This window comes from Hyaena hyaena, unplaced genomic scaffold (genome assembly GCF_003009895.1).
Source record: "Hyaena hyaena isolate Hyena2069 unplaced genomic scaffold, ASM300989v1 scaffold_388, whole genome shotgun sequence".
In the NCBI taxonomy this organism is placed as follows: Eukaryota; Metazoa; Chordata; class Mammalia; order Carnivora; family Hyaenidae; genus Hyaena; species Hyaena hyaena.
Genome location: NW_024081021.1, coordinates 806,283 through 821,072, shown reverse-complemented (window position 1 = coordinate 821,072; position 14,790 = coordinate 806,283). Strand labels below are relative to the sequence as shown.

The window sequence follows — 14,790 nt, the reverse complement described above, 5'->3', positions numbered from 1 at the left end:
TGCATGGACCCATATAAGGGCATTGTATTCTGAAATAGCTTTGAGAAAACTAACCCCTGTCCCCCAAAATCCTAAACCACTACTTCCTCATTCCCAGGGGATAAATTCTAGAGATATCCTCAAATGAACAAATTTGAGCATCTAATTGGCTGCCAATTTCTCTTTCAATTTTTCTGATTATTTTAGGAAGACTTAAATGGGTGTTAATATCTATTAACCTCTCCTTTCTCAATAAGGGCAGCAGTAGATAACAAAATAATCAGAAGAGCGTCCTCTGTAATATTTAGCAAGTTATGGTTTAGCTCATTTTATTTGGGGCACTGAAAAGAAAGCCCTTACGGATAAAATGATTTTTTTTCTTCCATTGTTCCCAAGGTGATTTCTGGCACTCTTGAAAGCGCAAGTGATTCATCAATTAATCAAGTCATTGGGGACAAGCAGCAGTAATGTGATTATCAAACTACGAATATTGGACAAACTGTGCTTAATTCCCATGTAAAGTGTGTATGTGTGTGTATGTGTGTGTGTGTGTGTGCGCGCGTGTGTGTCAGGAGGTGGTCAGTGGTGAATCAGTACCTTCAACATTGTCCCTGAGAAAAGATTAGCAGGAATTATTAAAGATTCTTATGTTTTATAAAAATCCAACAACTGAGAAAAATATTGGGCAACTCATACTCCAGTCCTTAAACTCAAAATCACAGGTTCTTACCCTGGAGTCCACAGATTAAAATTCAGACCATCTGTAAATCTCCTAATACTGTTTGCAAAATTTTGTGTGATTTAAAATTTTCTTTTCAGAGAGGAAGGAAGAAAGGAAGACTTTTTTCTGTGCCCATTGTTTGGAGTTTACTAGTTTACTGCTATATTGATATTCACTCTTGTATACAGAGAAGAGAGAAGGAAGGAAGGAAGGAAGGAAGGAAGGAAGGAAGGAAGGAAGGAAGGAAGGAAGGGGAATACAGAGAAACAAGGAGTCTCATCAGGTCTGTCCCAAGTCAGATCAACCAAATGTATGTGAAATTTGTACAAAGTATTTATCTGCTAACTTTTATATTGTATTTGTGTTAAAAGTAAACAATGGTTTGATCATTTTCCTTTCAAAAGCCTCTGAAGTTTCAAACTGGTTTAGATTGCATTTTCAGAGTCCATGGTATTAACAAAAATGTAGATGTTGATTAAATTCATAGAAACTGTTTAGAATAAACATGTCTCAAAAAATTTCTCTAATATAAATTTCTGAGCATTTCTGTTAAATCCTTCAAAAGTATCTTCAATGAAATGGCTATACTATTTGCAGCAATATAATTTTATATTGAAAGGAGCTATTAAAAAAGACAAAAGGGTAATAAAAGATTTCTATATTTTCAGAATACTAGTTTTAGCATATAAAAATCCATATAATTCCAGTACTAATTGTAATGCAACGCTATTCTCATTTAAGTAAAGAATAGAAAGCTTTCAAGTAAAATGCAGTTCTTCTCATCATGCTCCCAAAACTGCACAAAGAGTTTAGAATTAAGTTTCACTAATGTCGTTGTGCAATCATCAGCACACATTATTCTGTACATAGAGAAGTGAACTCTGATAGAATCTTCAGTCCCTTTTCTGTGTTACAAAGGGCATTCCTAATCTTTTTTATTCTTTATTCTTAGTCCCAAAGAGCAAATACGTGTTGGATTTAATTGCCTTGTAAATCAAGAATCTTGTCATCTTTTCTTTAAGATTGTTCTCAAAATTTAATTCCGCTTCAAATTAATACATAAATGGGCAACTCTTCAGTCCCCAAACATTTCACTCATTGATAACTTGCGAAGGTAGATAATGATATAATTTAAACATTTAAGCAAGAAAAGACATGAATATTTTACAAATTGTTAGAACTTTTAAATCATTATTTCTTTAAATAGCTACCTTAAATAAATGTCAGCATGGTTTGAATCTAAATTAGTAAGGATTTATGGGATTTCTTTTATGAAAACCTTTTCCCTCTCAATGCCTTTCAAAGCACATAAAAGCACACACTTACCCCATGTTGCTTGCTGTGGTTATATCATCCTCAGATCAAGGCTTATCTGGATTCTAAATTAATTTAAAGGTTATATAAAAAAAAAAAAAAAGGAGAGGTTTGACTTCCCCGGAAACGAGACTGTCATATGCTAACTAGGCTTTTAAATGAGGAAAACTAGTGTCTCTTCTAATTATATAAGCTCCAGGTCAAATTCTAGCATCAACTAATCAACTGAACTGCATTTAGTTTCAAGGAGTAAAAGAAAGAAAACTGTTTAAAAGGAATGACTTTGTTATCTTGGAAAACTGGAAACTTGAACATTAAAAAGTTATATATATCAATAAAAAGTTAAAGATTTTAAAAGCAAAGTATATATCTGTTGCCTTAAATATTTTTAAAGAAAAATATTGTGACAAATTTAATTTGCAGTAAAACAGATTATTTTCCTATATTTTCCAGAAGTTTTGAAATTCCATTATATGTCCTGGTACCTGAAAATAGCCTCTCACTTTATCTTAATTTCTACGAATTCCAGTACAAGAACAATATTTAATTCTAAAACATACCAATTGAAGTTAAGTAACAAATCCAAAAGTGTCTAATTTTAAAAATGTATCTTTAAACATTTAAAAATAGGGTCTTTTGAAATTAAATACATAATCTATGATTATGAAAAACTAACACAAATACCACTTTTGTTTATATATATTTTTTGAGAGAGAAAGAAAGAGAGAGCACAAGCAGGGAAGGGGCTGAAACAGAGGGAGAGAGAATCTTAAGCAGCTTCCACACTCAGCACGGAGCCTGATACGGGGCTCTGTTTCACGACTGTGAGATCATGACCTGAGCAGAGATCAAGGGTCTTAACTGACTGACCAACCCAGGCGCCCCTTATTTATATATTTTAATAGACATTTCAACCCAGATTTATAGTAGTACAACAGAAATTTTTTAAAACTACCAAGTATATTGAGAAGTACAAATTTCCGTAAGATTTTGAATGAAGAAATATGATATGGAAATTACTGTTTACACCATTTATTGTCAGTTTTGGAAAAATAGTTTCAGCAAACCCTCAGGTCTTTATTGTAATTTAAAAAAAAAAATTTTTTTAATGTTTTATTTATTTCTAGGAGAGAGAGAGAGAGACAGCATGAGCAGGGGAGGGTCAGAGAGAGAGGGAGTGACAGACTCTGAAACAGGTTCCAGGCTCTAGAGTCAGCTCAGAGCCCGACGCACGGCTCGAACCCACGAACCATGAGATCATGACCGAAGCGAAAGTCAGACGCTCAACCGACTAAGCCACCCAGGTGCCCCTTTATTGTAATTTTTAATATGTAGTTGTCATATAGTGCTGTGGTAATTTTTACATTATATTTTCTAAAAGGTAAAGAAGCTTCCTTAGCATAGAATATGTGAAGACTCATAGATCTACTTTTGACAAAATTGAAATATAATTCATAATCCACACATAAAATTTGCCCTTTTAATGTGAACAGTTCAGTGTTTTTTAGTATTCCCAAGGTTGTGTGACTATCACCACTATTTCCAGAAATTTCCATCACCCAAGAAAGAAACCCCTGCCTTCCAAACCCTCCCTCCCATGGCAACCACTAATCTACTTCCTATCTCTATAGCTTTGCCTATTTTGGACATTTCACATAAAGGCTAATACGTAGCTTTTTGCAACTGGCTTCTTTCACTTAGTATAATGTTTTCGAGGTTCATCTGTGTTGTGGCATGTGTCACTACTTCATTCCTTTTTATGGTTGAAAATACTCCTTCCTGTGGATATCCCACATTTTGTTTATCCATTCATCAGTTGATGGACAATTAGGTTGTTTTCAATATTGAGCTTTACAAATAATGCTGCTGTGAACATTCCTATACAGGCCAATTCTTTTAAGGACGTAGTTAGGAATTGCTGGACCATATGAGAACTATATGTCTAACTTTTTGAGAAACTGTTTTCCATAGCAGCTGTACCATTTTACCTTCCTGCCAGAAATGTTGGCAGAAATGTTTTCTAATATCACCATTCTAGTGATTCTGAAGTGCTTATTGTAGGTTTAATTCACTTTTTCCTAGAGAGTAATGATGTTGAGCATCTTTTCATCTGCTTATTAGATATTTGCATATTTTCTTTGAAGACAAGTCTATTCAACCGATTTTTTAATTGGGTTGTGTTTTTATTTACATCTATTTACATATGAGTTCTTTACATACTCTGGGATCTAAACCTGTATCAGATATATGATGGGCAAATGTTTTCTCCCGTTCTGTGGATTGTCTTTTGATTTTCTTGATAGTTTCTTTTTACACATGGATATGCTTTTTTTTTTTTAATGCCTATTTTTGAGAGAGTGAGTGTGAGCAGGGGAGGGGCAAAGGGGGGGGGGGGGACAAAGGATCCAAAGCAGGCTCTGTGCTGACAACACAGTACTTCATGCGGGGCTTGAACTCACAAACCATGGTATCATGACCTGAGCCGAAGTTGAACTCTCAACTAACTGAGCCACCCAGGTGACCCCACAAAGATATGCTTTTTATTTTTATTTTTTTCTTTTATAGTTTATTGTCAAGTTGGTTTCCATATACCACCCAGTTCTCATCCCAATAAGTGCCCTCCTCCATGCCCATCACCCCTTTTCCTCTCTCTCTCCCAGCCCCAATCAATCCTCAGTCTGTTCTCAGTATTCAAGAGTCTCTTATGGTTTGCCTCCCTCCCTCTCCTTAACTATGTTCCCCTTCTCCCCTATGGTCCTCTGTTAAGTTTATCCTGTTCCACATATGAGTGAAAACATATGGTATCTGTCTTTCTCTGCCTGACTTATTTCACTTAGCATAACACCCTCGAGTTCCAACCATGTTGCTACACATGGCCAGATTTCATTCTTTCTCATTGCCATGTAGTATTCTTATCATATAGATAAGCCACATCTTCTTGATCCATTCGTCAGTTGATGGGCATTTAGACTCTTTCCATGATTTGGCTATTGTTGAGAGTGCTGCTAAGAACACTGGGGTATATGTGCCCCTATGCATCAGCACTCCTGTATCCCTTGGGTAAATTCCTAGCAGTGTTATTGCTGAGTCATAGGGGAGTTCTATTGTTAATTTTTTGAGGAACCTCCACACTGTTTTCCAGAGCGGCTTACACCAGTTTACATTCAGGCACAAAATTGGAAATTGACTTTGCCAAGATTTAGATAGCTATGTTGTGTTTATTAAAAGGAATCATCTACTTTATTTTACACTAATTATAAGATGATAAAAGTCAAGTTCAAAAAGGTGTGTGATGGTTTTATTGGCAAAGTTATGATCTAGCGGTATTGCATGAAGTTATTTCAGTTTACAGATTTCAGTGTTTTCCTTACAACTAAAACCTTCCATTACCACATTTAAACTTTCCTGCAGGACATCCTACATGTGGAGCTTTAGTTTCAGGCCCGGAGCAGCAGTGAAGTGGAAGTTACCACACCATTCCAGTCCTTGGACATCTGTATATTGTCCTTCACCTTCCACCCTGCAAAAGTGAAAAGTAAGTTTGTTCATTAATCAAGACCAAGAATTTACAGTCCAGATGTAAGACTGTCTAGAATATTATACTCTATTCCTGAAGAATTATATCTTTCCACTTTCAAACTTTGATTTAAAATTCAGTATTCTAGGGGTACCTGGGTGGCTCAGTCAGTTAGGCGTCCGACTTCGGATCAGGTCATGATCTCACGGTTTGGGGGTTCGAGTCCCATGTGGGGCTCTGTGCTGACAGCTCAGAGCCTGGAGCCTGCTTTGAATTCTGTGTCTCCCTCTCTCTCCCCCTTTCCCACTCACACTGTCTCACTCTCTCACAAAAATGGACATTAAAAAAAATGCTTAAATAAATAAAATAAAATTCAGCATCCTAAATAAATAAAGTAAAATTCAGCATCTTGCTTTCATTTCCTACCAAAATCATTACTATTCCAAATAAACATTGCCGTTATACAAATTTTGGTGTAAATCCAAGGTTTTAGGATCACATACACTAAATTTACATAAAACCAAAGCAATCAGTTAAAAGATGAAAAGTTCATATTAGTTCATTTATTTATTCAACAAAATGTATTGACCATCAACTATGTTTGAGGTGCTGTGCTCTATGTGGGTGTCTTCTTGGACTCTTGGGAGTGGTGAAAATGTACTTCACAGACACGAACAGACCTTTATTCCATGGGTTAGATTTTTTTCCCCTTTATTAACGTCAGTGAAAAAGTCTGTGCTATCATCACAGACGTGGAGTCAAAACAGGTGAACACTTTTCTGCCCACCTCAAAATGTATTTATATCAATCATTTCATAATAATTGGGTTGCATTTTCAATTCTGGAAATAAATAAAGGGGTATTTATAAATGAACACAAGCCTCTGGATGACATGGCATGGTATTCAGTGTGAAGGTTAAGCTTATAAAACTGTGCTCATATTTCATTTCACTTGTGGTTTTCCTTTAAGCATAAACTCAAAAAGAACAACAGTGGGTACATTTCTACAATTTGAAAACTAACTAATTTTGCGTACATTTTAAAAACTAGCTTAGTAAAAATACCTATATATCAGGTCAAAAGGCAATAAACAATTATGAAATTATTCCCAAGGCTGCTTTTTTAAAAGTTTATCAGCACATTTCAAGTGAAAGTAATTTGTGGCCTAAATTTTCTCAATAATTATGACAAGCTTTCCATTTCCAAGCTGGCTGCAAAAAGTTCTATCGGAATAGGAGAGTTAAGAGGAAATAAATGGAAAGTCTAGTAGATTATCACCAAGAATGGGATTTTCTTTTGGAGGCTCCTGATGGTCTTAGCCTCTCTTATAACATTCTGCCCCCAAAATGACCCAACAATTCTTAATATATATATTATATTTTAATGAAATATATTACAAAAAATGTTTAGCATTGACCAAATATAATAATTAAGCAAACATGCCTGAAAAGAACCTTTTAGAACTACAGTGACTTTTTATTTTAAGCTTACCTATTTTCATTGAAGTTTCCAGTATACTTTGCCCCAGTTGGGAATGTGTAAGTCCCCAATCCATGAAACATATTGTCCTTAAAGTGTCCTTCATATACTGCTCCTGAAAAATGCTCAAGTCTTCCAAAACCATTCATCTATTTGTAACAAAGGAAATGACCTCGGTAACTAACATTCAGTTTCCCTAGAACACTTCAAACATGTATATATATGTCTATCATCCACTTAGTTTAGTTATTATTTAATCTATCATTATATCACCATTTCCACAAAAATTAGACAACATTTACCATTTATCATTGTCCTTCAAACATATCTCTCCCTGAAGCCCACCAAGTCAAATGTTCCTGACCTGGGGCATTTGAACATCAAGGGGTCGATGATGGTGAAAATAGCATCCTCAAGATATCTTGAATATATCAAAAATCTCAAAGGACAACCAGTTTAGTTAGCCCAGGAAACAGTACAAAGAAGTTGTTAGGAACAAAAATTTGTATTCAAGCAGACCTGGGTACACATCTGGTTTCATCACCAGATGAAGAAACCTGAGCCTGACTTCCTTCATTTATAAAACAGGGACATTAATGGTACCTGCCTCATGCAGTTGCTGTGAGGATGAAATGAGAAAATTATGTAGTGAGGTTAGCTTTACTCAGTGAATAGGAGATGAGAAAGATGATAAGAAAGATGATAGGGGTGCCTTGCTGGTTAGATGGGAGGAGCATGTGACTCTTGATGGAGGTGGGAAGATTGTGAGTTCGAGCCCCAAACTGGGTGTAGAGATTACTTAAATAAATAAAACTAAAAAAATATATAATAAACACTTCATGACTTTAATATTACTCCTCTGTTCATATCCATTATTTGTACTGTAGTCTACTCCCATGTGCTTTTCATTAATGGTGAAATTTCAGAGATCATTTAACCCATAGGCTTACTTATCCATTGTCAGTATTGAAAACAGCAATGATACCTTGTCATCTTTCCAGCTTCCTGTGTAGACAATCCCATTAGGAGTGGTATGAATACCTATTCCATTTCTCTCAAAGATTCCAGAAGATGTTCTTGTACAATCACCATCTAAACAAGAGAGAAATATATTGTAATCCATTTTGAATGGGAACCTTATTTGACTAGGTAATAAAGTATTTATGTGTAGGACTAATCACAACTGCATTGCAACCAATGCAACCAGAGATAAGGAGATCTACTGACTTGGAAGATCCTGTGTTTTGTTTTGTTTTGTTTTAAGTTTATTTATTTAAGTAATCTCTACACCCATCAGGGGGCTCAAACTCACAACCCTGAGATCAAGAGTCATATGCCCTTCTGATTGAGCCAATGAGGCACCACTTAGGAGGTCTTGGAACCATTGAAAAGAACAGCCAGGAAGACTGATAGATCCTGTATGTAGGTTTCCAAGGATACTGTCTAGACTTAACACTAGAGTTTAAATTTAAAATCTGTCCACCTGTTTGTATTTTTATTTAATGGATTTACTATCCCAATAGTAGTTTTACAGAATTTAGAGTCTCATGATGTTACTCATAAGCTATTTAATTTTAGTCTAAACAGAAAAAGTAATCAAAATGTATGCTTACCATACTTGTCTCCATTTGGAAATATAAAGTTTATCTTATACACTTCTGCAGCTGTTTTAAAAGATTTAAGAAAAGTCACATAAGCTTACATATTTTTAAGTCGGAAGACCTGTAACAAACGTGCTTTAAGAGCTAACAAACAGACTCACTTCACATGATCACAAGCATATCATGATTACTTGGCACGTCTATTGTCTAGTGTAGGGTCTTGGGGAAATAAATAACTTTGTCTAAGTGATCTATTTTTATTTATGTGTTTATTATAATAGCTTTATTAATATATAATTCACATACCAGAAAACTTACCCTTTAAAAGTATACAATTCACTGTTTTTAAAGCATATTCAGAGCCATGCAAACATCACCACAATCTAGTTTTAGAATGTTAGCAGTTAGTCTCCATTCCCCCAATTTCGACTCCCACCTCTTCTCTACCACCATCTCCACTTCACCCCAGCCCTAGCCCCTGGCAACCACTGAGCTACTTTCTGTCTCTATGGATTTGCCTATTTCATATAAATGGAGTCATATGATACATGGCCTTTTGTGATTTACTTCTTTTATTTAGCATGTTTTCAAGGTTTGTAGCATGTAGCTATACTTCATCCCTTTTTACCGCCAAATAATAGTCCATTCATCAGTTTGTTTATCCATTCATCAATTGGTGATCAGTTGGGTTGCTTCCAGTTTGGGCTGTTATGAACAAGATTGCTATGGACGTTCATGTATAAGCTTTTGTATGGATATATGTTTTAATTTCTCTTGGATAGCCTATGTGACCTATTGATGCCCTCACAGAAGTAAAATGGAGGGAGGAATTGGCAGAAGGAGGGACTAGAAAATAAGAAAGACAGTAAATGACAGTGGGGAGAGGTATGGGTGAAGGGGTCTAAACAAAATGAGATTGGAATGGAGACCAGGTCAAAAGAAAAAAAGAAAACCACTTGCCAAGAGGGAATCTATGCCTCAAAGCAAAGGGATACTTACTGGACAAATAGGTAGAAATTATTTTTTTCCAATACCAAAGGAAACATATATAGAGAGAAGATAAGTAAATTTTAACTTCTAGGACAATAGAGTCTACCAGAATGTTACTCAAAATGTGGCTCATATATCAGTCACGTGGGATGCTTGCAAGTTTACTGAATCAGAATTTCTACAGGTAGGGAAAGAGAACTGGTATTTTTAATTTAAAAATTAATTTAGGGGGCACCTGGGTGGCTCAGTCAGTTAAGGATCCGACTTCGGCTCAGGTCTTGATCTCGCAGTTCTAGAGTTCGAGTTCTGCATCAGGCTCTGTACTGACAGCTCAGATCCTGGAACCCGCTTCAGATTCTGTCTTCCTTTCTCTCTGTCCCTCCCCCACTTTCAGTCTCCCCCCAAAAAAATGAATAAACATTAAAAAATTTTTTTAATTAATTTGGGTGCCAATTGAGAAATACCAGAGATTCATCCCCTTCACGGAAATAGAAGACAATAGACAGAAGACCTTAAAATACTGTAACAACCTCAGAGAGAGAGCAGAGTATCCATAAGACAGTAATAGGTGGTTATGAAAAAGAATGAATTAACAATCTAGGAAATGAATCACATAACTATTGTAAGGACTGAAGAGTGTAAAGGACACAACTGAAAAGTAAATTGGTGAACTGGAAAATGAGGTTGAAAATTTATCCCAGAAAAAGGCACACAGAAAAAGACAGGTATTACCTGAGCAAAGCCTGTTTTATCTCCCTACACTCCCAGACACATCTGGGAGTCTCCACAGCACCCTGGACTGATCCCTACCATAGTACTTAGAACCCTATTAAAATAACGCTTTTGTGATGGAATCCCCTATCACAATACCCAGCTCATTTAGGTCAGGGATCAGGGATTAGTCAAATCTTTGTTCTCACTCTAGTGACTAGCTCAGTGCTTAGTACTTGCTGGCAGGAACTCAAGGTCTAGTGAATGAATGGCATTTGGAAAGCAATCGCTAAAAGTTTATTAAGCAGAGCACTTAGCGTGATCGTCCAAAAAACAGAGCTGTTTTCAAATGCCTTTAGATGGTTCCCCACATTCGAAACTTTGCAATGGTAGAGCTGGAAGGAACCCAAGAGGTGGAGACCATCAGGTATCATGAAGGCAGCAAACCCAGAAAGGATGGCACTTGCCTAAGATGTCACAACAGCAAATCAATGGCTGAATCAGAGCTAGAATCCAGGTGTCTAATTTCCAGGCTAGGGGGTCTCTGCGCCCCCAGAGCCCCCCGGCTTTGTAAGACGATCAGGAAGTAGTCACACCCACACCGGAGCTACCAGCGGCTACACTCTGGCTTCGTGCGAGTTCTACTTAAAGGTGCCCTTCCCGGCTCGGGGCGTTGGGAGGAGGGGCACTCACTTGACAGAGGTGTGTTGCTGAGATTTTCTTGACTCGACGATTCCTGCTGGGTCGCCAGCTCTACCGCAGTGAAGCAACCGAGCGCTTACTCAGCGCGCAGCGCGACTCGGTTGCCGGGGCGACCAGGCACCTCTCACCCGGAAGCGAAAAGGCGAGGAGCCGAGGCTGAGCCAATCGGGAGGCAGCAGGTTGTGCTGCTGCAGCAGGGCCGCGTCAGAGCTGCTCCAGGTACGATCGCGGCGGGTGGCGAAGCCCTGGTGGGACCCCTCAACCCTGGACGCTCCCTCCTGACGCCGCCCAGGAAGCAGCGCTGCCATCCCGCCACGGGCGCTTTCTGCGGGCAAGGGATGCGTGCCCGTGTGCGTGGTCTGCCCTCTGCCGGGGTCGCCCGTGTGCGGATCCTTCTACCGCCTCCCTCCCCGGGGGTGGTCAGGGTCTGAGGAGCATCCCGCCCGGTGGGATCCAGCCTGGCTAGCTGGGGCCGGTGAGTCTGGACCAGCAGAATTCCGGCCTTGCCCACACCCAGGCAAGAGGCGGGGGAACCCAGTTCAGCTCAAAGACGGGTAAGGGGTTGCATTGCATCCCGTCTCTGTCACCATCTCAAACTGAGTGGCTCTTTGGAGACGATGTATGCTGGAAGAAAGGTCCCAGGTATAGGTCTATCAGCGTGGAGCCGGTTATATGGGGTCAATCAGATTCGCTTGGGAGGGGAGTGGTGTATGATCAGTTTTCAGTGCCCCCGCTGGTGATTGTTTCTGAGGGTCTATTTGGGGTGTGAAACAAAGGATGCTCTTTGAGCCAAACTTAGGGCCCTGTGTCTACGGTGTAGAAAGAGTGTTGGAATCTCCCAGGCTAAATGGAATAGAACAGTGAAATCTATCCATGTAGATTATACAACTTAATTCCCATTCCTTTCAAAACATATGGGCAGAGTCATATTGGATACAGCCAGCAAGTCTTGCTTCTACATTTTGAGAGCAGATCTGAGATCAGGTAAATGTGACATTTTCTGGGGTGGTATAAGACAAGTTGTTGATCGTTATTTAGGCGATCTAGCTGTGGCCTGATCTGGTTGGCTAGCCACTCTTCTTTTTAAAAATCAGAGGGCAGTCTCTTCTTGCTTTTTTCCCTAATGTATTTTACTACACAGATTTACCTAGTCTGGATGGTTTTTGAGCTGAAGCGCTGATCTTCCTGTCTGATTTGCATATCCTTTCCCGTTTTCTGAATTTTAGAAATAGTAGGTAATTATTGATGCACAACTTTATAGAATTCAGTTTGTCTCGTTGTTTGGCCTCCCATTAAGCTTTTAATGGCCCTACATTTTTGTGAGTATATGTATAAGTGCCACCGTTTTCACAGAAGAGTTTGAGGTAGTTGGGCTTCTTTCTTATGATATTCTTATCCAAGAGGATCTGGAGTCAGGAAATTTACAGTGAAGGGATTTTAAAATTTGGATTGGAAAAGTGTATTAATCATTTTGACACAAAATTCTTTTTTGTTATTTTATTTGTTATTTTATTACATTTTGATACAAAATTTCTTCCTCTCTGGCCAGGAAGACACTGCCCTTCCTAGAGACTAAGTAACAGCTTGACCTGTGAACCAACCCCCAACACCTGCCTCCTTTATCTAATTTTTACACACCAAGCCAATTCCTCCCTCCCCCCAAATCAACACAGGGCCAAGTCTGGCAAGGAGGGACAGCTCCTGTGCCCCAAAGCCTGCTGGAATGATCTTAATTAGCCAGTCCTAAACAGCTTACTCTGCCCCGCCTTCCTGCAGAAACCCCAAGAAAGGCTGCGGCTTCTGCCTTTCCCTGGCTCCCGTGTGCTTCCTGGCTGACTCTGGTGTTTCCTCCTGTGGCCTGGCGTGGCGTGGCATGCCTCTCTCCTTTCTGGCCACACAGTGAATAACATTAAACTTTTCTTTCGGTGGCATTGACCTCTCCTTGTTTCCACTTTTATAAATTAAGACCCAGGCACAAATCAAAGGGGGTCTGGTTTATCATTAAACTTTGAATTGAAGATACAAGGTACGTGTGGGTGGTGAGCAGGAGGGGATATGGCAGAAAGAATTTTGGCTTTGGTGTCAAACAGATTGTTTCAAACCCTGGCTCCAGACTTTGCTTCTAGACATTAGGTGACATTAAACAAGCCATATAATTTATCTATGCTCTAGTCTCCTCCTCTATGAAATGTAGAAGATAATATTTACCTTATAAGATTTTTAGAGAGTTAAATGAAATCATCTTACCTTTCCCCTCAATGTAGACTTGTGTATTCAACTACCTTCAACATGTTTCCATTTGAGTATCTAATTGGCATCTCAAATGTAACATATCCAATCTGAACTTGTGACACCACCCCCAGATCTTTTCCTTCCCAGTATTACAGTTCTGAGCACATGACGCCACTATTTACCCAGTTAACCTAGGCCAAAAAAAATCTTACAGCAATTCTAGAAGTTTCTTTCTCATGCTTGTGCTATAATTTATCCACATTTAAAATACATTGGGGGGCACCTGGGTGGCTCAAGTTCATTGAGCATCTGATTTTGGCTCAGGTCATGATCTCTCGGTTTATGGGATTGAGCCCCATGTTGGGCTTTGCGCTGGCAGTGGGGCGCCTACTTCGGGTTCTCTGTCTCACTCTCTCTCTTTGAAAAATAAACATGAAAGTCTAAATAAAATCTAAAACCACGTAAAACCCACAGCAATCTATTTCTCTACTTGAGATCAAAACAGGTTTCTTTTTTCCTATCTAAACATAATTCTTGGCATGGAGATAAATCGGAATTCACATGATAAACTTTTTCAGACTCTTTCAAAAACTTTTAAGCCCTGCTTTAGAAAGAAATTCTTATATTACACATATATATTTACATATTTTTTCCTTCAAAGACTAATGGCAAATGTATGAGGTTAATAGGCATGTAATGGGACCATGATAGTACTAATAATGTGAAAATAAAAAGCAATTCATTTATACAACGTGTTTCTGTATGGTGCACTATGAAATGGGATCACAGAATACCTGAGTCACCAAAAAGTTCAGAAACTAAGCTCACTTTAAGAAAATTCATTCTAGGGGCGCCTGAGTGGCTCTGTCGGTTAAGCATCCAACTTCGGCTCAGGTCATGATCTCGTGGTTCGTGGGTTCGAGCCCCACGTCGGCTCTGTGCTGACTGCCAGCTCAGAGCCTGGAGCCTGTTTCAGATTCTGTGTCTCCCTGTCTCTCTGACCCTCCCCTGCTCCTGCTGTGTCTCTGTCTCTCTTTCAGAAATGAATAAAACATTAAAAAATTAAAAAAAAAAAGAAAATTCACTCTATTGTTTAGAGCAGAGATCACCAAGTTGTGATGTATGACACACAAAAGCCAAGTATTAGCCTAAATTGGCAATAGCTGCAACTTAAATTAAAACCTAGACACCTATGTTCATAGCAGCACTCTCCACAATAGCTAAAACATGGAAAGAGCCTAAGTGTCCATCAACGGACGAATGGATCAAGAAGATGTGGTTTATCTATACCATGGAATACTACATGGCAATGAGAAACAATGAAATCTGGCCATGTGTAGCAACAGGGATGGACCTTGAGGGTGTTATGCTGAGCGAAATAAGTCAGGCAGAGAAGGACAAATATCATATGTTTGCACGTATAGGAGGATTAGGAGGAACTTGATGGAGGAACAAGGGGGAGAAGAAGGGCGGAAATGGTGGGGGAAAGGGAGAGAGGCAAACCATGAGAGACTCTTGAATGCTGACAAAAACTGAGGACTGAT

At 38.7% G+C, this 14,790-nt stretch overlaps 2 protein-coding genes across 3 annotated transcripts in view; one reads left to right on the top strand and one right to left on the bottom strand.

Annotated features, from left to right (window-relative positions):
• Positions 1–5,285: 5,285 nt before the first annotated feature.
• On the bottom strand, positions 5,286–11,118 carry MORN2 (MORN repeat containing 2). Of its 2 annotated transcripts, XM_039251261.1 has the most exons (5): positions 11,006–11,118; positions 8,624–8,674; positions 7,996–8,102; positions 7,023–7,159; positions 5,286–5,534 (listed from the first exon to the last, which is right to left on the bottom strand). In XM_039251261.1, the coding sequence occupies exons 4-5, from the start codon at positions 7,157–7,159 to the stop codon at positions 5,432–5,434; spliced, it is 240 nt and encodes a 79-aa protein (XP_039107192.1). In that variant the 5' UTR covers positions 7,996–8,102; positions 8,624–8,674; positions 11,006–11,118; the 3' UTR covers positions 5,286–5,431. The 2 variants fall into 2 exon arrangements, with proteins under 2 accessions (XP_039107192.1, XP_039107193.1); XM_039251262.1 differs by lacking the exon at positions 8,624–8,674.
• A 79-nt stretch (positions 11,119–11,197) lies between these two features.
• The window catches only part of DHX57 (DExH-box helicase 57), a 58,066-nt gene continuing 54,473 nt past the window's right edge, over positions 11,198–14,790 (top strand). Inside the window, exon 1 of the mRNA XM_039251252.1 lies at positions 11,198–11,233. The gene's annotated coding sequence lies outside the window, so the exon portion shown is untranslated. The remainder of the gene's footprint in view (positions 11,234–14,790) is intronic.

Bases quoted from the DNA above. Each gene is read 5' to 3' on its own strand.
- MORN2 (XM_039251261.1), bottom strand. From the start codon at position 7,159: ATGAATGGTTTTGGAAGACTTGAGCATTTTTCAGGAGCAGTATATGAA. The intron at 5,535-7,022 runs GTAAGCTTAAAA...TCACTTTTGCAG, and splicing joins GGAAACTTCAATGAAAATAG to GGTGGAAGGTGAAGGACAAT.